The following is a 23752-nucleotide window of genomic DNA, read 5'->3' as shown; positions in this document are numbered from 1 at the left end:
CTGCTGTGTGGGTGCATCAGGAGCATCTGGGGAAAGGAGGAGATGCCTCTTCACAGACTTGTACAAATAAAGATGGTTTGATCTCATTGTGGCCTTCCAATGCCTGAAGGGAGCCCACAGGAGAGATGGAGAGAGACTCTTGACAAGGGCCTGGAGTGACAGGACAAGGGGCAATGGCTCCAAAGTGACAGAGGGGAGGTTTAGATTGGCTATGAGGAACAAATTGTTCCCTGTGAGGGTGGGGAGGTCTTGGCACAGGTTCCCCAGAGAAGGTGTGGCTGCCTCTTCCCTGGAGGTGTCCAAGGCCAGGCTGGATGGGGCTCTGAGCACCCTGGGCTAGTGAAGGTGTCCCTGCCCAATGCAGTGGGGTTGGGACTGGATGATCTTTAAGGTCCTTTCCAACCCAGGCCATTCTGTGATTTGTGATGTGGCTGTACCCACTAGGCAAGTGCTAGGGTAGCCCTAAACTACCACTGTGCTGCCCCAGCCCAGACAGCTTTGTTCCTGAAGGTGCACATGGTGATGTCTGTGAAAACAAAACTCAGGGACATGCAGTACCTTCCCACTGGCTCTGCCAGGCAGCTGAATTGCCCTCTGCTCCTTGGAATGCACTGCCCTGGGGTGACTAAACTCAAGCAAGCCCGTGACATTACTGTGTACTTTTAAAACACGTATTGCAGACTCTGCATGTTCAGCAATCATAGCAAACAGCTGGAGTCCTGGAAATGCCTGACAGGACACTGATGGGAGCGTGCTTCCCACGGCTGGCTCCTGGGACATGGCACACAGATTGTCTCAAAGGTCGTTTTAAATGACTGTACTTACTCATCATTTACAGCACCAGAATTAGCCCCGTGACCACCTAGGCGTTTTTCAAAGCCACTTCATGTTCTGCAGATATGGATGTATCTTTATGTTCTTCTTCTGCTCTCTGCAGAGCAAACTGCACTCCAAACACAACTCTGCTGTGCCAAGGAGCAGGAACTCGAGCAGCCCAGGTTCACACAAACACATTTCCCTTTGCCCACAGACCAGGAGTGCCCAGAAACATTATCTAATGATGGCAGCTTGGTAAGCAAAGGGAGCTCCTTCTCTCTCAGAGAACAGATGTCAAAAGGTTCACAGACAGCTTTAACTCTGCCCCTTGTCCACACACATTCCCACACCCTTCAATTACCTTTGCAGCAGCTATTACAGAATTCTTGCTTATTCTACACACTTATCTAATATTTAAGCATTTTTTTCCTAGTCATGTTGGTCCATTTACCTCTACACATTTAATTTTTGACTTTACTCTGGAAAATGAAGTCCTGAAGGTAGTGCATTCTGCATGACAGACCCTGTGTCCAAACCAGAGCATCTGTAAGAGTCTGCAGTTTCAATTCGTGGTTTCAATTCCCTAACTTCGAGCAGCTTCTCCCTGGAACAACAGAGGGCACCACTCCTCACACAAAACGCTGGAAGAGGAGCAGCCCTGCCTCTGAGACATGGATCAGGACCTGGAGGATTTATCTCTCAGTAGGTGATTGGGATTGAATATTCTTCCTCCCAGGAGGTTCACCTCTGTATCTCCTGCTCCCTGTGCCAAAAGCTGCTCTCAGAGATGTGTGCACGGTTCCTCTGGTGGATCTTGCCCTACTTTGCACAGAATGATTAAGCAGTTACTGACTGAGAAACAGCTTTAGCCTGTTTGATTAGAATCTGTGCTTGGCAAAGAGGAAACTACAGTGCCAGCTCCCAGCTCTGCTCCCGTGAAGATCTGTTTTTATTCCACTGAGTTTACAACATAAAAAGCATTAAGATGCAGCATATCAGGGCTGGAGCCTCAGTTTCTCCTCTCAGGTGGCTGTGTTATCTTTTGGTCTTGCTATTCTGCCACCAGCATTTTGAAATAAAGGGACCTACAAGAGGCTACAGAAAAGATGGAGAGAGACTATTTACAGGGCCTAGAGTGACGGGACAAGGAGGAACGGCTTCACACTGACACAGAGCAGATTTAGACTGGATATGAAGAAGAAACGGTTCCCTGCAAGGGTGGGGAGAGGCTGCAGACCTGCTGTGAGCTCTGACCTCGGTCTGCTCTTCTCCAGCTGAACAGACCAAGTGTCTCCAGCTGCTCCTTGTGTGGCCTCACCTCCGGGCCCTTCACAATCTGCACCTCCCTCCTTTGGACGCTCTCTGGCAGCTTAATCTCTTTCCTGCATTGCAGTGACCGAAACTGCACACAATGCAACAGCACAGAGTAAGGAAGAATTTGTTCAGAGAAAGAGTGAGCCTGCATTGGAATGGGCCGCCCAGGTGAACTCAGCGTCCCTGGCGGTGTGTTAGGAAAGGCTGGACGTGGCACTGGGTGCCGTGGTTTGACGCAGTGTTGTTCGGCCATAGGTCGGACTCGCCGATCCCAGAGGACTTTTCCAGCCTGACTGACCCCGTGATTCCGCCAGCGGAGTCCCGGCCCCGCCCGCCTCACGGGCGGCCACTCCTGAGGGGAGGGAGGGAGGGAGGGAGGGAGGGAGGGAGGGAGGGAGGGAGGGAGGGAGGGAGGGAGGGAGGGAGGGAGGGAGGGAGGGAGGGAGGGAGGGAGGGAGGGAGGGAGGGAGGGAGGGCCGGCCGCGTGAGGGGAGGCGGAGCGCGTGCCGCGCGCTGGCCAATGGCGGCCGCCGCCGCTGGCCCCGCCCCCGCCCCTCCCGCCCGCCCCTCAGCGGGCGCGGCTCCGCGCGCACGTGCCGGGCAGCGTGCGCGGCGGTCACGCGGGCGCGCGCGTGACGGCGGCGGCGGCGGCCGGAGGGGCGGTCGCGCTCTTCGAACCGGGCCGGGAGCCGGGAGCAGGGAGCCGGGAGCCGGGCGGGGCGGGGGCAGGACAGCGGCACGGAGCGCCAGGGAACCCCCGGGGCTGCCGGGGACTGGCTGGCAAAGCCACCCTTGCCCCCTCCTTGGCCGCCCGCACTGACGCGCCCCGTGGGTGCGCAGGTGCTGCCCGGCGCTCCTGCCCTCCGGGTAAACCCAGCGTGCACAAGTGGGACAGATCTTCTCTTTTCACAGCATCACAGAGGCGTTGAGGTTGGAAAAGTCCTCTGCGATCATCGAGTCCGTCCTGTGACCGAAGATCACCGTGCCACATCCAGGCTTTCCTTAATAACCTGCAGGGACAGTGACTCCATCTCCCTGGGCAGCCCGTTCCAATATCTGATCATTCGTTCAGTGAAAAAAATTTCCCTTGTGTCCACCCTAAACCTCCCCTGTGCAGCTTAAGATTGATGCCCTCTCGTTCCAAGCAAAGCTTAAAGAGATTTTTCAGCTTTAGTTCTTTTCCAGCTTTTCAGTCCCATGCAGAATAAAAGAGTTAAACTTACATGTTAAAAGGACACACTCGATTTCTTCTGTTGGTAGTCATGCAAACACTTCTGGAGATCTTGCTGCCAAGAGAGGATGTGGGGTCTCCTTCACTGGAGAGATTCCAGAACCATCTGGACACAATCCCATACCTTGTCCTCTGGGATGCTTGAGCAGGGAGGTGGGACCAGATGACCCATTGTGGTCCCTTCCAGCCTGAAGAGAAGCTTTTTTCCTGCAATTCGGGCTGTCTTATTGCTGCAGAGTCTGCTCTTGCTGGCTTATGACTATTTTTGATGGAGATACTCATATTCCAGGTCTTGCAGCTGGACCCTAGGGCCCAGCCTTAGGAGCTTTGCTGGAAGCTGTGATCTCCATACCACAGAAATGCTGGCTCCAAACCTGAAGCCAATGCAGTGCATTCCAACCAAATCTATAATTACTAGCCCCATGCAGAGGGGCTGCTGCTCCCACCTAGATGGGCTCTTTTGCAAACATCATACGAAAGGAAGTCTGTGGGCCTGTCTGCCACCCACAGAAGGGCCGGAGCCTTGGCAATCTTGTGTGGTGAGAATAGAATTAATTTCAGCATCTGTCAGCTCATCTGGCTCTGTGCAGTGGATAATAACCCAAACACATTTTCTGCTAAGGAAGAAGGTGCCATATTTACATGGCTCTTTTCCTGAGGTTATTCCCTAAAAATTATTTAGTCATGAGGGGCACCTTGGTCGCATGCTTAAAAAGCATCTAGAAAAAAAACAAAAAACCCGACAACTATCAGGACTTTATGGAGGCAGGAGAAACAACTCTCCTATGACCTGGTAGAGCTGCCTGCTTGCTGAAACATTAAGGAATCTCTTCTGGCCTGTCCCAGGCATCCTGCATCCTTTGGGATGGCCAGGCAGGGAGGGGAATGCTTGCAGCAGCAGCAGCAGCAGGTGCGCTGCCACTGGGCGCCCCGTGAGTTCAGCCAGGCAGAACAGCCTGTCCCAGGCAGGGCAGCTCCTGCAGCCATCGAGGCTGCCGTGAGTTTAGTGCTTGTGACAGATTGACAGCCCTGCAGGCTGGAGCGCTGGAGCCACGGGAAGGATGCAGAGAGCGGAGGAGCTCGCCCTTGCGCGCTCACATCCAGCCCACACGTGTCCGGGGCTCACGCAGCTGCTGCCAGGCAGGTGAGCCTCTGGCTCCTCTCTGCTGCTTCCCAGCGAGCTGCTCTGAGCCTGCAGGAGAACATTCAGACTTTCCTGAGTCAAACCGGCTTTAAAAAATCCAATGCTTTTTTTTTCTCACAGAGAGGAAATTCGGCGTTTTTGTTACTTTCTTTCTCCGAGATTGTGCTTTCATGTTCGTTTCTGCAACTACAAGGCAGGAAACTTCCCAAAGAAGGCAGGGATCACATGATTCCAGGAGCTGAGGTTTGAAGGGAAAAGGAAATCTGTTTCAAGACTCAGGTTACAGGGCAGGCTGGGAATCTAGAGGTGCTGAAACACACCTTGCATGCAGTCCTAGGCTTGCTGAGATGTCAGATACTCAATCTGGCCAAATTAGAGGGAAAATTAAACAAGCAAGGTCCAAAACACAAACTCAGGACCTACTCCAAGGCCTATTGTGCTCCAGAAAAGAATTCACATGGCTTAAATGATAGATCAGGCCTTTCTCAAACAGGGCTGATAGTCAAGTTCACTGTAACCCTTCCAAATATAAAAATTCCTTGTCCTTCAGTTGGAGGCACATGATACTGCCTTCCATTGGCTTAACAATCCCAACCATCTTTATTTAACATACTCTAATGGAACATGTCATGCCACTATAATATACTGGATTATAAAATCTATTTTCAACTTTTATTATTTAAGTAATCAAGCTTACATCACTTATCTTGTGGTTTATGGGACAGCAGAATATGGATTCAAGTGTAAACAGTAATTGTAGCACCCAGTCCTACACTCTCAGCACTTCCATAAGGGAATGTATATTTAAAGATGGGAAGCTCTTATCCAGTGTTTCTGTGATTGTTTTTAACCTCAAGAAAATTCAAGACATACAAATTGATTTAGGCTCCAAAGGGATCTGAGAAAGCCTGGAATTTAATAATTAAGGCTGACACTAGGGTCCCTCCTGTCATTTGCCTTTTGCCTCCAGCAGCAGTGGGTTATCAGCCTCAATTACAAACCTTTTCCCCCGTGTTTGCTTTTGTGAGGCATTGGGATTATCAGAACACACATCATTTGTCTTTATGTTTTATGTCATAAAATGCAATAGATTTCACTGATGCTGCAGCTTGGCGTGAAGTCATTTGGCACGTTTGATTCCAGGGCTAATAAAAACAAGCCTCCCTGTTACTGTGCATGGTAAATACTGAAACTGATAAAGCCCTCTAAGGATCCGGGTTTATAGCCCAGTGAAACCTAAACCAATTCGTATTCCCAAAGGAAGGAAATTTGAAGGAGACCTAAAAACCTTGCTCCTGCTCAGGTTTGAAACTGCGCTCTTCAGGAGGGGCACAGCTATTTATGAAGTGCTTGTGGCTCCACCCTTTGTGTTGGTGTAGTGATCTGGCAGGAAGGTCTTTGCCCTCAGTCAGGCTGATTCCCTGGCTGGCAGGAGGAGCTGGAATACATGAGCACCTCCATCCCAGCCTAAAAGCTGGCCTGACAAGTGTTAAGCTGTTCAAGTATGCAGGTCAAAGTTACCAAGGGGAAGGGTTGAGCCCAGCTCACTTTCATTCCTATGACAACACAGGGAGCAGAACCAGATCCAAAGACAGATGAAGCCACACACAGATTTTTTTCCCATTTCCCTACCTAGTAATTTACTTTGGCAGGTAGAGTGGTTCACTGTAGCAGCCTTTGGTCCGTTATTTATGGAAAAAAACATGTCTGTGAGTCCACTGGTATTTGTAGGTAACCAGCCTGTATCTCTAATTGGAATTAAATTTACTACAGCTTCCATGTGAAGATGCCTATTTCTAAACAATCCTACTCGAGTAAAAGGAGTGCTTATTTTTCATCCAATTTATAATTCTTCCTGTATTTTAAGGGATTGATGGAATTAGTAACGAGTCTTAGGAGGTTTTTATCCCATTCCAACTTCATTTCTTGTCAGTGTGGTCAACAGTATTGGAGAACCAGCAGAGGGAGCACGGAACGTTCCCTTCATCTCTCTCTTACGTAAACACTGGCTACCGTTTGAGGGGTTCCTTTAATTTTATTTCCCTGCGAGAGTTTTTGCAAGGAAAGGTGATCTACAGCTCTGCTATTCAATCTGTGGAAACCTTTAGAGTGCTGCAGTTCCATGCCAGGAATTATCAGCCCGCTTCCACCGCTCTATTCCTCCTCTTCCTCTCCCACCACCACAAAATATTCAGTTTTCACAGAGTATTTCCAAGCTGGGACACCCATCATTCATTTCCTGCAGAGATTATGATACGTCATTAGATTGCCAGGCAAATCATAAAGTTTGTGAGCAAAGAGAGTCCCCATGCAGCACCAGGGCTGTCAAATGTTAATTTTAAAGATTAGTATTTTGCAAAAAGAAGAGGAAGAAAAAGTAGATGTCAGGAAGAAACCTGTGTGTTCCACACTTTGCTTTGTGAAATGTGCACCAGAGTTTGCCAGAGAGAGTTAAAGAAAACCCAACAAATTCAAACCCAGATTGAAATGTGAATTAAATCATCATCAGCCACACAATCATACAGTTTGAAGCTCAATGCACCAATTATTATGTATTATCATTGCATTTTTAATTAGTAGACAGCCCCATTTTGTGTATTAAAGTTTTTATTCCTTAGTAAGAATTTTTTTAATCACAAAATAGTGTGGAAATATTTAGATAATAGAATTCATGGAGTGCTGGAAAATACTGAATATAAAGATTGATTTCTAATATATCACATACTAAACTGTTCTAAAACAGCTGGTTTCTTGCAGACAGGATTTATTTTTTTTTTTAATAATTTAAGACAGCATAAGCTTGTATCAAGCATAAGCATTGTAACAAAAGTGCAACTTTTTCAGCAAATCCTCCCAAAAGATATTTAACTCAAAATATCATTAACACATATTTTTCTCCCTACAAAAATAGCATGTCAGACATCATTAATTGGATGTATTAACAACTATTTACACACAGCCACTCTGTAGGCTAGTAAGTTGGTTTTTTTTTTCTTTTTTTCTTTTTTTTTTTCTTTTGTAACGTTGTTTAAACACAGCGTTTGAGGCAAACAGTAGCAACAGCAGCAGCAGATGCACCAAACGGACTGAGGGACCCCGGACACGCACAAACTCCTCGCCAGGCTGTGGTGTCTCACCTCTTACATAACATTCAAGTGAGATTTCTCACAGTGCTACCTTGGCAACAAACTAAAAATATCTAGGCAAGGTCTTGGTTTAAGCCTTATTATAAAAGCTTTATCTGTGTGATTATCTGGCGTCTGGTTTGTCTCCAGAAAGGGAAATCGCAGTATTTGAGCATGGGATGAGGGAAGAACCCATATGGGAAACTTACCCCAACTGGTTGAATCGTTTCTGATTGCACAGCGAGGTGTTTACCTACGGCCTCCAGTTTGTGTCACTCAGATTTTAGGATAAAATGAGTTCAGGATGACAAGCTGCTCTGTGTTTTCTTGGGGGAGAGAAGAGGGTTTCTTTTTGTAGTTCAGTGCAGTAACATTCATTTTATACAGCAAGGTTTGGGGAGAGAAAAAAATCTCTCGGGAACATACTGAATTAAATAAAGATGGGGTGAGAACAAATGCACTTGCCACACCTGTATACCTTAGCCAAAAAAAAAAAAAAAAAAAAAAAAAAAGAAATAAACGCAAGGTTATGTAATGGGTCTGACCCTCCTTCCCTTGCACACCCAAAACTTGCTGGAGCCAGCGGCATCCCGGGTGCTCAAGGCACTGCAGGTTTGGGCTCAGGGTGCATCCTCCATGCTCCGGTTCTCCATAAAGTGCTAGCACAGGTGCTGGGCTCTGCCCTTCCTCCCTCGCTCACCGCCCTCCTCCTGAACCCATTCAGGTCTCCCGGACAACAAGTGCAAGTTCCCAAGTGGGACTTAGGGACACTCTGTAGAAACCCATTCCAAGTAAGGTGCCACATTTAATTACTCTATATCGAGAGAGAGAAAAAAAAAAGTATCCTTACTATGTTTTCTTCCTCCTTCTTCTTCTTTTTTTTTTTTTTGTTTGGTTTTTTTTTTCCTTATTTATGCATTTATAAAGCCAAACATTAAAAAAATACTAAGTAGCAAATTTTATCCTCGACAGTCCTCTGCGGGGGCCGCTCCAGGACCTGCCGCCCCGGCAGCGGGGGCTCCCCCGGGCCGGGCCCAGCATCCCTCGGCCGCCAGCTCCCGGCGATCACCGGCCCCGGCGACCCCTGCCCTCCGTAGGAAACCGGGGGCGCAAGTGCCGGCCCGACGGCCCCTCAGTCCGAGGGGAGGGCGGCGGCGGCGGGGAGCCCCCGGGGCGTCTCACGGGCCCTCGGAACCGGGCTCCTCGGCAGCTGCGGGCTCGGGCTCCTCGCCGGGCTCGGCGGCGGCAGCGAAGGGGTGCGGGAGGTGGGGCGTCGGGGGCAGCCCGGCGGCGGCCGCTGCCGCCTTCTCGGCGGGGCCGAGCACGGAGGAGAGGCAGGGGAAGGAAGCGGCGGCGGCGGCTGCGGCGGCGGCCGCCTGGGCCGGGATGCCCGGGTAGAGGAGCGGGATGGGGGCGGCGGGGTACAGATACTTCTCCAGGCTGCTTTTATCCAGGAAGGGCTGCATGTAGGCAGCGGCGGCCGAGGGGGAGATGAAGTAGAAGGGCAGGCAGAAGGGGGCCGCGGCCGGCTGTCCGAAGGGAGCCCCGCCGCCGCCCGCCCCCAGGGCCATCAGCGAGCCCAGCAGGGCGGCGTCGGGTCTGACCAGCGCGGCCGCCGCTGCCGCCGCCGCCGCCGCCTCGGCGCCCCGCGCCGCCAGCCCGGGCGGGCCGGGCATGGGGCTCCCGCCGCGGTCCAGCTTCAGCCGCTTGGGCGCGGGGGGCACTTCGTCCCCCGACGGCTCCTGCTTGATGGCCAGGGCGGGCAGCGCTCCGCCGGCCGCCGCCGCGGGGCCGCGCTCGGGGCGCGCCTCGCCTTCCCCGCCGTAGCCGCTGTCCGTGTCCGTGTCGGTCTCGGCGCTGAGCTCGGCGGCGTGAGTCCGCTGGATGACGGGCACGCAGTTAGCCTGGCCCTCCGGCTTGTGGCCCGGCGCGCAGGGGGGGGCGGGCGGGGAGGAAGAGGATGAGGATCCCTTGCTGAGGGGGCCCGGCGGCGGGGAGAGGAGCTGAGGCCCGGGGAGGAACTGCGACGAGATGGAGTGCAGGTGGCCGAGGAGCTGCGCGCATCGCTGCTCGCGGGGGGTCCAGCTCTCGAAGCGGGAGAGGTACTGCAGCACTTCCTTGGCGCACGTCTGAAAGCCCGAGTGGAAGGCGTCCAGGTCGGCCTGCACCGGAGACTTCATGGAGCGCTCCCCTGCGGGGGACACCGAGTGGGGACAGCGTTTACCCGCGGCTCCGGCATGGCGTGCCCCGCTCCGCGCCTCCCCCCGCCCGCCCCCGGGCCCCGCTCACCATTCTGCAAAGCAATGATCTTCTGGTGCTGCTGCTCTGTTAAGGCTGTTAGCGCTTTCAAGTGCTTCAAAGTCAGTTCCAGCACCACCGCTTTCTCCAGGTGTCCCAGCGTCTGCAAAGGCAAGGGTAGGGGGAGGCTTGGCTACCTCCCGGCACGTTTTGGCGACCGCCAAACGCCGCCTCCGTTAACTTCGGTGAGAGCGGTCCCCGAGTGTCATTGCTGTGCACATTAGGGCCAGGACGGCAGCAGGCAGGCAGCCCGGCGTCCCGGGAGCTGCGCAGCGGGCAGGCTGCCGGCCCTGCATGCGCATGGGCATGTACACTCCTGGGCACCTTACCGTCAGTTTGAGATGCTCGGGCAGTAAATCCTTCAGCTGGGCAATGCACTCGTTAATCCTGTCTCGCCTCTTCTTTTCTATCAGTCTGTGTGGCAGTTTGTACGTTTCCTAATTAGCAAAACCCGGAAAAGCCAAGTGTTAGGCAGAGTCCCTCGGAACGCCGATCAAAACCAAAACAAATGTCATGCGGACCACATGCCGCGCAAATTATCGTCAAGGCACCGCTCTCCCCGCCGTGCCAGCTCGCTCGTAAACCCACTTGCGATTCGGGGGACAAGTTGTATGCGTAGCCCCCCGGGGATGCTCTTGGGAGCGAAGCTACGCTGCAAAATTCAGCGAACCCCAATTAAGCTGTTAAGCGAGAGGAGAGCCCCAAAAACTTATTCTTACCTTGCTCTCGTCCCTCTTCACTCCTCTTTTGGGTTTGCACATATACAGGGCAGGGTAGTCCAGCCTGGAATAAAACACAAAGATCCAGCATCGGCGAGTGCAGCGACAGCTTGCCTAGCACCCCCTCGAGTGGGCACACGGGCACCGAGCGCTGTGCCCGAAGGGCCGGCCAAGGGGTCGCCCAGCGGAGGGAGGCGACGAGCCCCGCGCCCCGCCGGGGAGCCGGAGCCGCTCCCCGCGCTCCGCAGCACTTTCTCAAGAAGACGAAACGCCGTAGAGATACGAGACGGAGATACTGCCCCGGCGCCTTACCCTATAAAATCCCTATGCTCCAGTAGCTGCCTCTCCGGCAAGCGGGAGATTCCTTCATCCATGTCTGGCAGCGGCTGATGTTTCGTCGCTGCTTTTGACTGAGCCTGCGGGATGCTGAGATCAGTCTCGGGAGATCCGCGAGCGACGCTGCGCACATGCAGCCTCCGTCCCCCCTCTCCCGTGCAGTGGCCAAAAGTGTGCGGCGGTTCGTCCCCCCCCCCCCCCCCGCCAAGTGCCTCCGCCGCCGCTGCCGCTCCCCCCCGCCCGCCTTCGCTGCGCTCCCCGCGCACACGCCCGCAGCTCCCGCCGCCGCCGCCGCCGCCGCCGCGCCTGCCCGCGGGGCACGCGCGCCGCCAGCCAGCCCCGCACCCGGCTCACGTGCGGCGCGGGCGGGGGCGGGACCGGGGAGGGGACGGGGGGGGTCCCGGGGCCGCCCTGCGAGACAGCGGCTTCCCCCCGTGTGACTGCTGCTGGCCGCTGGCGCTCTCATCGGCGGCGTTACCGCCGTGGTGATTGCCGCTCTCTCGCTGGGGTTTTATTAATTTTAATTATTTTTTTCTAATTTATAATAATTATGAAATAATTTCACTTTTATTATTGTATTTTTATATGTTTTCATTTTGTATCCGGGGAGGAGATCCGCCAATGGAAAACGTGCCCAGGGGATGAAGGGGTAATAACCGAGCCCCTCTCTTGGCGGGGGCGGTTAGGGGGTCACGTTCGCCATACGTTTTCTATAGATTTCTATAGGATGCGTGGGCACGAACAGGCGCACACGCGTGTTACTGCGCGGAGCGCTCCCCGGCCCGGCGCCGCCGTGCCGCAGCTCTCGTCCCCCGGTGCTCCCGCCCGACCGCCGCTGCTCCCGGCAGCTCTCCCTGCCGACCTTCGGACGGGAGCCGGATCTGCCTGCAACGCCAGACCGCGGCAGAAGCGCTCCTTCTGTACAGACGGCCCCATGTATAGAGGCACACATATATAAAAATGTCTGTCTCTAATGTAAACACATCTGCTGTTGACGCTGCCCTCGGGCAGCCCGCATCCCTGCGGGGCGCAGGGGGTGACATTGGCACAGGATTTGCAGCGGTGCAGCGTGACCGGCCGCAGCAGCCCCGGGACGGGGCGGGGCGGGAACCCCCCCGGCCCCCCCGCCCGCGTCCCTGTGCGCCGGGCGCGCCCGCGCAGCCCCCGCTCCCCGCCGGCGGCGGCGGCACCGACAGCCGCCTCCCTAATCCCGTCTCACACTGGTACGAGCACAGGGCCGGCAACGTGACCCGACCTGCTGCCACATCACTGCCGCCGGGCTGCACCGGGCGGCCCTGCCGCGCCGCCGCCCGCTGGCAGGAGGCGGCACCGGGCACCCCCGGCTCGGGCTGCCGCGGGCCGTGCCCCTCCAGCCCCGGGCAGCCCCCCGCCCCTCCTCGGGCAGCCCGCCAGGATCCTCCAGCCGGCGGAAGCACGGGGTCCCGGTGCCCGAGGGAAGGGGATGCTCTTCTTTCCCGTGCCCCGGGCAGAGGCGCCGTCCGTGCGTGCGTGTGTGTCCCCGCGTGTGCGTGTGTGTCCCCGCGTGTGTCCCCGCGTGTCCCCGCGTGTGCGCCGTGCCTGCACGCCGTGCCTGCATGTGTGGCCCTGCAACGTGCGGGGTGTGCGGCGTGTGCGGGGAGCGCAGCGGCCCCGGCCCCACGTGCGGGGCCCCCCCGACACCGCCACCCCCTCTCAGAGCCCGGCTGGCGGGTTTCTCTCCGGTATTACCGGAGGGAATCATAGGCGGGAAGTGTCAGCTGAGGCGATCCATAGCGATGTGTTTATCCCCGCCGCCAGCGCTGACCGCTTGCTTTTCATTCGGTTCAGTTTCGCTCCCTCCCTTCCGCGGACTCCGGCTCCTGGAGGTGCGTGACCTCCAAATCCGGGCTCCCACAGAATCGGGAGGCGGGGGAATTACCCCAATAAACACCAAACACGCCCCCGCCGGCCAAAACAGAGACGGGAACCTCACATCGTTCCTGTCTAACGACCGTGCTTTACAGGTAATCTGGCCAGGAGGGTACCTCGTGATTTCTGCGTGCGGGGGGGCTGCCGGACCGCACTGCCCGTCTGTAAAGTGCGAATGAGGTATTAGGAGCAGCGAAGGCTCTGATGAGGTGTTTGAGGCTCCTGCTTGGCAAGCAGCAAGTGGCACTGCGGGCTTGTACAGCTCTCTCCCTGTTAACCTGATGGCATTTCCTCGCTGTCCGTGAAGCTAAACCGGGGACAAAAATAAACAACATGCATGTGCCACACGCCTATGGGGGTTATAGGGGTGGGGGGTCGGAAGGAGAGGCTTGCAGACTGCTACAGAGGTGGGTGCTGCTGGTGAGGAAAGCAAATTGTTACATATGTTTATGGAGTCATTGAATGTTCTGAGTTGGAAGGGACGCACAGGGATCTCGGAGCTCCAGCCTCTTCACAGGACGATCCTACCAAGTGCCTGAGGGCGTTGTCCAAGTGCTTCTGGAGGGCATGGCCACTTCCCTGTTCCAGTGCTCAACCACCCTCTGGGGGAAGAACTTTTTCCTAATATCCAGCCTAAATTTCCCCTGGGACTTTACCTCGGGTAAGCCTGGACTACAGAGCAGTTCCCTCGGGAAGAGGGACCACAGAAACTTGCTCATCAAGGACATATCAGGTGCCACAAGTCAGTCATCCGTGCTGGACATCTAAGGTAGAGCTGCTGGCTCTCTGGTTAGTCAGTGGAGAGAAACAAGCAGCTTCAGCATGAAATTCCTCTCCTCCTCACTGCTCCTTGAAAAGGCATCAAGAAAACAGCTCAAGTAAAAAGAAGGAGCTTAACCCTGAGATAAAGCTGACTCAAAGGGAGCTTGAACTCTGAAAGAAGAGACAGTTCCCTGCAGGTGATTCCTCCCAGGGCTTTGCATGGTTTCTGTAACTAACAGACAAGGTGGGGAGCAGGGGGAGAGCGGTGAGCATTTCTGGAGCAGCCTCCTTGTGGAACACCTAGAGCATTTCTGGAGCATTTCTTTTGCCAGATTCATCCTCCCTGGAACAACCTGCAGATCTTCAAATTATGTAAAGAATGTCCAGGTGAGACTCAGCTTCCAGGAGAAGTCCTAATTCTGGGATTCCTCTGGAACCAAGTGGGAACGGAAATTGAAAATTACCAAAAACTCAAAGCATGAGCCAAGACAGCTGGAGACTTTGCAAAAGGAGTTCAAGTAACATCTGGAAACTTCTAAGAGTTTTTTTATAAGAGGTCACCTGCAGACAAGGATAAAAGACTTCAGTGTCCAGAGAGAGTGCAAAATTTTTCTGGAAGATTCCCAGCTTAAAGAGGCAGGATGGATCAAAGAGGTGATCAGCAGCATGAGTATCATGCAAAATAATTTCTTTTTTCAGAAAATAAGAAGCACAACAAAAACTTTGGCCAATTTATAAGCCAAGATGAACCACAGCAAAGAGATAAGAAATTGAGAAAATTGGTGAGAAAGAGAAATAAAAGGCTTGCAGGTTACCAAAGGGAAAAACAGCCTCCTGCTGCAGCACACAGCCCACTATCAACATCCACCAGCATTTCCAGTCTCCAGGAGGAAGGAATCAGACTATTTGTCCCAGTTGAATCAGTGCAAAAGCCATGGTGTTTGAGGAAAATACATGTGGGAGATTGGTTCAGCTCATCCATAACCACGGCATGAGGGAATGGCTCTGAAATGGGAGGTCTAGGAGCCAGTTTGATGGGGTCAGCTCTTATGTCAGTGAGCACTTGCCATCAGGAAAAGAGATTAAATTATCTAGTCTGGCTCTGTGACTAGAATCAACCATCAAATTAGAGAGAGCTGGTCAGCTGTGTGCCACAAAGTGGGGAACAAAGAGAATTCAGCGGAAGGATCTGGATTATTTTGGTTCAATAACAAGGTATTCAACCAGGGGAAATTGGACATTGACCTATCAATAGATTTTTCAGTAAGGGGGTGACCAGACTGAGATGAGGGAAAAAGGGAAATGCAAGCACATAAGAACCTGAGCTGGGTCAGAGAAAAGGTTCTGTAGTCCTGGAGTCCAGGAGGAGACGCTTCAGGAGGAGCAGACAGAGCATGGGCATAATGCAGGCTCTTATAATGCCTCTGCTCCAGTCTCCCAGGTCCTGGTGGCCTGCAGAAACTTCCTGAGCCAGGAATGATATCTCTGTGTTTAATGGGAAGCCAAAGATGCCCTAAGAGGCTGAGGAACGTGCCAAGTCTGTAATGTGCCGGTCATGGGCTGCAGCAGAGCACTGGGCCGGGAAGCAGGCAGTGGTGAGAAGGTGGTCAGTTGTGTCAGCTCTGTGGTTCATGGGGACAAGAAAAGAGAACTTCCACCTTGGAGAGTAGCACACACACCCGAGTTATGTAAAGCAAGTGAGACAGGGGCCATGCAAAAACAGAGCTGAGCTCAGAAGCAGAAATAAAATAACCTGAGTGTGGGAAGGTGGTGGGCCAAGACAAGACAAAACGTGCAGCAAGCCCTTTGCAGAGCTGCAAAATGAGGAAATGGGGGGAGATCCAGCTGGGGCACAGAGTCAGGACCACATTTTTGTGAAAGACTGGTGCAAAAACCTTACCAGGGGGACACTGGTCACAGTCTGGTATACTTTGGCCCATCTTAGGCCGTGTGAAATGGATGATACCCATAATAATGGGTAATGGGTGAGATGGGCCAGTCTCCCAAACCTCTCCCAAACCTGCCCATGGGCTAGTGGTGACTGAGCTAATCAGCTTGTGATGGATAGTGGTGACAGGAGAATGTAGACACTTCCAAACCTGGGAAAGTCAGAAACAAGGCACTGGTGCAATAAGTGAGGCGTGGTGATGTCCTGATAAACACCAGGAACTGTGCCTTACCCCATAAGTTTGGAAATTCCCTTTAAAGGTGTTTCCAGTGAAGATAATTGCAGGAAGCTGAGAATCTGTCTTGCCTTCGGGGACAGTAAAAAATAAAGGTGACTCCACTCTGAGGTCACTGCCAGCCCTGACTGATGGGAGGGTCTGAAGCCTGCCTGGAATCCTGGGACCTTCCCCAACAGGTCAGTCAGATCTTGGGTGTGTGATACAGAAAGGATCTCCATCTGTCTGCTGGATGCCTTCCAGGAACATCAACCAGGAACAAGTAAAACAACCTTCCCCCTAAGTTCCCCCTCTGAAACCCCTGGAAAGAAGCTCTGTCTAGGCATGAAGGCCCCTTGGATGATGGGCTCAGTTTTGTCAGTCATAAAAGATCTGAAAGCTGTACATCAACGGGCAGAAAAGACAAAGAAAAAGGAAGATGGGAAAATTGCTTTCTCAGCAAAGCTTGACTTGGCACTTCAGTGATGGCTGGGGGCTTATGTAAAGGGCTTATGTGGGGAAGGCAGGGCACACCATGCCAACAGGAGGCCTTGGGTGGCCTCAGCCTTCCAAGAGGTCTAGGTCTGTTGTGCTTAGGCTATTTATGGGTACACACCAAGACCTTTGAACAAGTGCTCGGTGCATGGCCAGCATGGCCTGTGATAAGTTCAAGGCTGACAGTCTGTAACTGGTCCCAAAGGAAAGGGAGTTGTTCCAAAAGCAGGTAACTTCAGCCTGCTGCACAAACTGGCGATGGGGAATTTCCACTGAAAAAAGCAAAAGCGAGAGTGCTGGCCTGCTCCCCAGAGCTGCAGGTCCACAGGACTCTGCTCCTCTTACAGAAGGAGATGTGTTGTTTGTAGATGTGCTAACATTGCAAAACCTTGCTTGGGCACAGTGACAGAGGGAGAGTGTTTCAGTGGCCAGCAGAATGAGATTTAGCAGTTTCCACCTGCGCAATTCTTGCCAGTGGTTAAATTTACTGATGAGCTGTGCTGGTATTTGCACAGAAGGGACAGTGTAATCAGTGTACTGATTTGTACAGGGCTGTAGGCCATGGATCCCTGCACTAGCTCATTCTGTGGGATTCCCAAATACAATTTGCCCAGGTCTTTAGGAAAATGGCAATTTTGCAACTGCACAGTTAACTACACCTCTGGTCATAAGTGGAGTAGCAGGGATGCCTAATCCAGGAAGAATCTTTGGGATGCAGTGCAACAGCATCATAAAGAGTTGATTCTTCAGAGGGATGAATGCAGAGAGAAGAAGAAACCACTTGTAAATGTGGAAATACTTCCAGTTCACTCAGGAGAACCAAGAAAGGGAAGTGCCAGAGGAGACATGTGTGCTCCTGAAGGTTCATCACAGGAAGAATCCCAGTAGGACACAACTAGAAAATGAGCTGGGAAACTCCACTGTCCTAGAGCACAATATACATACATTTGGAGCACAATGGAGTGTTGGATATCAAGGAAAAAGCATTCTGGTCATGGTGGAAAAGTCTGGAGTGGAAGGGCAAATAAGGCATAAAAGTCCCTGCAGAGCATATTGTTAGGTGATATCTGGAACGGGAAGTTCTGAGATTTTTATTTTGAAAGCTGGCAAATGTTTTAAACCATGCTGTGTTTCTGTACATTCCCAACAAGCCTTAGCTAAGCTAAGGGGAAAAAGTCGTGCACTGGTTAAGAAGGATGGAGAAAATGCATGCAGGAGATGAATGTCCCCATTGCAAATAACAGTCCTGCAGAAACGCAGAGACACCCCATGAAACAGTATCTGACAGACTCATTCCATTAATGGGCTGCATTGCCTGGTGTCCTTGGGTTTCTGTCTGAGGAAGATTCTAAAGGCTGCAGACTATTTCACAAAATGCCCTGGAGCTTGTCTGTTAGGACACCAGTGCCAGATGTCCAAGTGAAAGACATCCTCTCCCTCCAAGTCCTAGGAGGTATGGGAGGATTGCACAAAGCTCGAGGGAGAAACTCTGAATCCAGAACTTTTCAGCAGATCTGTGGGGTGGTTGGGATCCCTAAAACAGCTCCATGTGACCACAGCCTGAAGGGTTGGTGTGATTTTTTTTTTTTTCCCAGACTTTTCTAGTCAAGTGGCTTGCTCCTCAAAACTGCCTCAAGTGGTAACACCCAGCATGTTCCAGTCCTTTGGGAGGCCCCAGGAGAAGCAAAGCACTTCCCTGCTATTTTGATGAAAACCTAAGGCCTTCTGCATGCCTTTTTATGGACTTCTGGGAGAAGAAGAAATTTTTGGGTCATACACAGAAGAACATGTTCCTTTTTTTTCCCCCTCTTTTATTTTTTTTTTAAATCAAGTGGATATCTGGGATATTTTACAGTCTTAGAAGAAAACAGTGTGAACACCTTAAAAGTACAAACCTAGAGCAACACTGTTGGACTTGCTGTATAAGGCCATATGGTACCACCTGGATATTTATGATGGTTACACACTGCAGTGGGGACCCAGGCTGTCACAAGGCCCATTAGAAAATGTAGCAGGAAAACAACACACTGGGAAAACAAACCTTCAGGGTTTCACTCTTCCTCTGTCCTTCCTTCACTGCAAATATAGCTGTGGAAAGCTGAGGCTGGAGAAGTTGAAGCACAGATCTTCTTCCTCCCTGCTAGCTCCAAAGGGGCAGAGATTTGCAGGAACACTGAATGCACCTTCAGTGCACTCTGGGAGAGGTTGCCTGGAAGGAAATCAAGGGGTAGAAATCTATGAGAAAGGGGAGTACAAATGTTTTGGATTAGTGATAGGAAAATACCTTCCTGAAGCACACTGTGTAATTACAGTAAATAAGAATGTGTCATTCATCACTTCTTAAATTATTTTCCCTCATTCACAGTATGGTGGGTTTATTAGAGCCTTGTCATTTTCCTTCAGAATAAAGCCTTGTCAGCTCTTTCAGAATAAAGGAGGAGGCTGAGAGGTCAGGTATGGGAGGGAAGCCAAGTGTACAAGACAGGTGGGACAGTCTCTCTCCTCTGTAAAACAGAAACACCCCAATTCCAGACATTTCTTGTGGGCAGGTGAGTGCTGAGGAGATGTGGGAGAAGCCAGAGAAGCCCAGTGTGTTTTTGGGTACAGATGCTACTTGGAATGGGCTGGCTCTGAGCAAAGAACCCAGTTGCTGTTGTATGAGTCCTCCTGGGTTCTGGTTGGGAAGGGCTGAGCTTTTTAGCTAGAAGGACAGGAGGAGAAATCAGGGGATCTGCTGGTGCTTGTCTGCTTCAGCCACCACCCCAGATCTGTGCAAGCAAGAAGAAGTCCTCTGCATTGTACAAAAAGCACTGGACTGGAAAGCCAAAGTATTCCATAGGCATAGGCACCAACTGCAGTGCAGCCCCAGACCACAAGCAGGACAGCACAGAGCTCAGCACAGACACTCAGGAGAAGGGACAGGCATGTGTGGTGATCACTAAAACCCACTGGGAAGGATAAGCCAGCTCTTAGACCCATGCTAGCCTGTCAGGACGTATCCAGGATACCTCTGGACCTTGTACCAGCTGGGAAATACCCCCTCAAGCATTGTGCCTGAATTCCCTGCTATCTCCAGCGTGCCCTTTGCTCTCAGACCAGATGGCAGCATGGTCCCCTGTGCTGGCAGTGCTGCCCCAATGTGTGTGGTGCTCTGCAGCTCTTGCAAGTCCTGCTTGCAGAGCCTCTTGCCTGCAGCGTTATTCACCTTCCCTGTGCTTTACCAGGCTGCTGCAGCTGGGGCAGGAGCAGTGCTCGTGTGTGAGCAGCAGTGGTGGCAGGCCTGGCAAGCCTCCCTTCTTCACAGGGAGACTCTCCTCCCCTCGCTGAGCAGGTTTCCAGACAGCTGGCTTTCATGAGGGTGGATTTCAGGACGGCTCTAAAAGCCAGCCTCGTTGAACTCCTCTCCCAGTCCTGTGCTCGGTGTCCTGCTGGGGAGGCATTGCATGACCCCTTCCAGCTGCAGGCAGCCAGGCTTTCAACGTGGCAAGGGGCTGGGCTGTGTCTGGGCAAATGTTTTCTTTGTGTGGTCAGAAAGCAGGGCTGGGCAGAGGCGCCTGCCCGAGGCACATCCTCACAATGAGCCCCTGCCCACCCAGGCCACGCTGGGTCCCGATCTCCCACGTTGATGGTGGGGACAGCGAGGGTGGCAGTGACCCTGGCTCTTCCCCAGGTGCAGTGCTTTTGTCTCACGAGCAGCAGGGACACTCACCCTGCTGGGGAGGGATGCAGGGTGCTGGAAAAAGAGCCTGGGGTGCACCAGGGGATGGAGACAGTGTCACCCACACAGCTCACCTGTGGGTTGTGCTGGCACCCGTGGCTTGGCTTGAGTGTTGGCCCCTGGTCCCAGCAGGACCACCAGGGACCCCTGCCCACAGCCAGGCATTGCTGAGGGTGCTGTTCCATCATCCTCACACACACAACATGTGCACACACCCCACAGCCACGAGGGTCCAAATCCCCTTTGCATAAAAATGCTTTGCACCCCAGATGGCAAGCACAACCTGCCATGCCTGCTGGTGGCCTTGGAAAAGGGAAAGGCATTAAATCACAAACCCAAGGCTTCAGCATGTGCCTGTTACAGCTCATGAATTTATGTCAAAGCTGGGAAAGGTCTGTGGTATGAAAAGGTCAGTGTTCTGTTTAATTTGTTTCCTTTGCTGTCCTAACAAGGTGTGAGGAGGAAGCCATAGGCAGGAGGGGTGCAGGACTCACGGCAGTGAGCAGGTGAAGTGTGACATCCAAGCCAGGCAAAGCAGTGCCCAACCCACCTTCTCCCTCAGAGCAGGGTGGGCAGCAGGTCCCCACAAATCTGCTCTGCTGCAAGAAGAAGCCATGCAGCCATTTCAATACTTCCTTTGAACTTTTCCTCTGTGACTTTTCTAAAACAGCCGTGGCCAAAATTCAGCCTGCGGATCTTGGCACAGGGTCCAGGCCTTTGCAAGGAGCTCTCACTTGTGGGATTTCCTGTATGGCACAAACCACTCTTCAAAACCCCCAGTGTATGAAGTCTTTAGCAAGGCAGTAAGACCTTGACCAGCAAAGTTTTTTCCTGAAGATAGAGGCACTGTGAGGTACAAACACCTGCAGCTGTTCTTGGAGCTGAACTGGGCTGTGGGATGGCAGCTGGGCAGAGTTAGGCAAGCAGGACCACCAGCACATCCCCATTCATACCCATCCATGGCAAGGACATTGGAACTAGATTATTTTTAAGGTCCCTTCCAACCCAGGCCATTTTTTGATTCTGTGATTCCTCAACCCCACAAACCTGAGGGAGATGAGAAAACTTCGCGTTTTTTATTACCTTCCCATTTTGCAGTTGTCATTCCTGTTGTGTTATTCATTTTAAACACCTTTTTTTTGGTGTAGCCAAAACCATTTAGAGGAGTTTCTTGAAGCTCTGCAGAAGAGGGGCAGCAGCTGGGTGCTGGCAAGTGCCTGCAGCAGGAGAGTGTGTCTCCTTTATGTCTCCATCTCCTGTGAGGCCAGCCCATCCCCTCCCAGGAGCACTACCCTCAACAGCTGGGGTTTTTCAGCCTCCTTTCTGGGGTTGCCCACTGCAAAAGTCCCTTCAAAGCACTTGGTTGTAGCTCAGTGTGGCAAAGTCCACACTGGCAGTTCCAGATCCCCACTGGCACCAGCAACAGAGGCCAGAATCAGGCAAGTTTCAGATCTGAATCTTCATGCCTGGAGAATTCAGGCCAGATGAGACAAGAAGCAGAGACTTTCTCCATAGAGGGAGGAAAAAGACCCCACGATGCCACACTGGTATCAATCATCCCTCTTTTGCCACTGTCTGGCAGCTGGAACCCTGGCAATGGGAGAGCTGGACTGTGTGCTACAAGGTGCCTTAGGGACCTATAATCAAAGTTTTGATTATTAGTGTAACATGGGTCATAAAGAGGAAATAGAATGAAATAAAATGAAAGTGCAGCTATCAGCTTCCCTTGAGTTTAGCTTGATCTATTTTAATTTAAATGGAAAATGCCACATAATTTATCTATAACACTCTAAAGCCCTAGTCAGGAACATATTGCCAGTGCTAGATAGTGGCATGTTTTAGCAGCAATATGATGGACATAAAGCTCTTTAACACACAGAGAAAACCAGACCTCAAATGCTCTGTGAGGAAAATCATTTGGGCCTTGTCAAGCAAGTAGGGAGCTTGGGGCAGGAGGAAATGCAAGGTAGCTGGCACAGAGTCCCATTGTGTACCTTGGCATCCTTTTATCTGTTTCTGGAAGTTCTGAATTGCAAGAATAGAAAACATCCATCCCAAAGGTGCTGTGAGGCAATTTGTGCACGTGAAGTATTTTGAAAGCCCTGGGAGCCTTGCCCAGCTGTCATGCAGTGACCTTGGGCAGGGGCTCACTGCAATGAGCTCCCAGTGTCCCCTGAGCAAAAGGGACAGAGGAGCTTCACTCCAGTGCCATTTGTACCATGGGTCCTGGGAGCAGAAACTCTTGGTTTGATGGGCTCCTTCAAGATTGTTTTCACGTTCATGACAGATTGCAAGCAGAATAAAATTCCTCTCCACTCAAAAAAGGCTTTGGAAAGGTGTGCAAGGTTTGTCTTGTGGAAATGCCCCCTGACGTGGGGCTGGCACCCAGCTGGCAGGGACCATCCCCGTGTCCTGGTGCCATGGCCCTGGCAAGGCAAACCTCTGCCAGCTCCCAGCAGCACACTCGAGCTCCCACTCGATGTGGAAAGCACCAGGATGGTGTGGAAAGCGCTGCTCCAGTGCCTGGCACCATATCAAAGGCAGGTACCTTATTTCCCACTCGAGGCAGCTGCAGGACGGCGCCGCTTCCCTGTGCAGGGGGAAGCTGGTGCACAGGGCCGGAAACCATCATGGAACAGCCAGCTCAGGAAGGGGCCAGGGCCAAGATTTTGTTTTTAACCTGTTTCTTGTTTATTTAAGCCTTTGAGGAAGACGAATAAAAGCAGCCAGTGAGCGAGGAGGGCTGTGTTGCAATGGGAGCTGAGTGTGCTGGCCGGGTCACAGCGAAGGCGACCTGTGTGACAGTGGACACCGCCTGTCCGGCCACTCCTGAGCCCCACACACCCAGCACAGCAGCCAGGCTGCCCACAAAAGGTGTCCTGAGCACATCCAGCAGCAACTGGTGCCTTGGCTGGCTGCAGGAGAGCTGTGCTGCCTGCCAGAGATCGGGGCGCTGGAGCTGCTGCTGCTGCAGGAGGAGTTAGAGGCACAGATGTTTTGGTTGTTTTGTGCAGAACAAGTTAGAGCAGCTCATTCCCTTTTGCAGAGAGGCATTTGCTCCAGATGCCTGGTCCCACCTAGTGCTGCCTGTGCCACAGGGCTCCTGACCCAAGAACAGGGACAGGCCAGTCCGACAGAGCTTCTGTCCCTCTGTGCAGCACCAAGAGATGTAGCACTACCCCATATATGATGCTGCAGATTTGCCACAATCAGCCAATTTTTGTTGCAGTTCACATCTCCCTTGCCTCATTTCATGCTCCCCATGCTCCTCATTTCAGCCTCCCCAGGTTTTGCTAAGGGCGGATTCACGTTCCATCAGAGCAAGGCTGAGCAGCAGGAGCAGTGATCCGGGTATGGGCTGTCTGCCCCTCTCTCCCACCTGGACCAGCTGCTGCTTCCCTGTCTGCAATCTCAGGGTGCACTGCTTTGGGAGAACACTGCTTTGGAAACCCTCAACTATTCCCACCAGGTCTCAGCAATGTGGAGCTGGCTGGAACCAGGACTGGGATCACTGGGATGGAATTTAAACCGGAATTTGACCGTGGAGATAAACCCACAGTTTCCCATTGCAGAGAACGTAAACTCAGGTAGAGGTATCTTGTTGTTTTTAACAGGCAGAAGACTAGTGCCTGTTTGAAGTCATCCTGATTTTTAAAAGGGTAAATAAGATGTAAAAGTTGGATTAAATGAGAATGTCACCATGGGGAGGGTCTGACTGGGGCTT

The 23752-nt window shown here is 52.5% G+C and overlaps 2 protein-coding genes across 2 annotated transcripts; one reads left to right on the top strand and one right to left on the bottom strand.

Moving 5' to 3' along the window:
• Positions 1–7249: 7249 nt before the first annotated feature.
• BHLHE41 (basic helix-loop-helix family member e41) lies at positions 7250–11170 on the bottom strand. The gene is made up of 5 exons (XM_033058806.2): positions 10960–11170; positions 10648–10711; positions 10258–10365; positions 9920–10031; positions 7250–9821 (listed from the first exon to the last, which is right to left on the bottom strand). Exons 1-5 carry the CDS (start codon positions 11019–11021, stop codon positions 8809–8811), a joined length of 1359 nt encoding a protein of 452 aa, XP_032914697.1. The 5' UTR covers positions 11022–11170; the 3' UTR covers positions 7250–8808.
• Positions 11171–11710: 540 nt separating this feature from the next.
• On the top strand, positions 11711–18553 carry LOC116995625 (translation initiation factor IF-2-like). The gene is made up of 3 exons (XM_033058481.1): positions 11711–11903; positions 12214–12986; positions 17906–18553. Exons 1-3 carry the CDS (start codon positions 11711–11713, stop codon positions 17951–17953), a joined length of 1014 nt encoding a protein of 337 aa, XP_032914372.1. The 3' UTR covers positions 17954–18553.
• Positions 18554–23752: the final 5199 nt, after the last annotated feature.

This window comes from Catharus ustulatus, chromosome 4, assembly GCF_009819885.2.
Source record: "Catharus ustulatus isolate bCatUst1 chromosome 4, bCatUst1.pri.v2, whole genome shotgun sequence".
Classification (NCBI taxonomy): domain Eukaryota; kingdom Metazoa; phylum Chordata; class Aves; order Passeriformes; family Turdidae; genus Catharus; species Catharus ustulatus.
The sequence above is the reverse complement of the archived record's forward strand: the minus strand, read 5'-3'. Positions and strand labels throughout refer to the sequence as shown.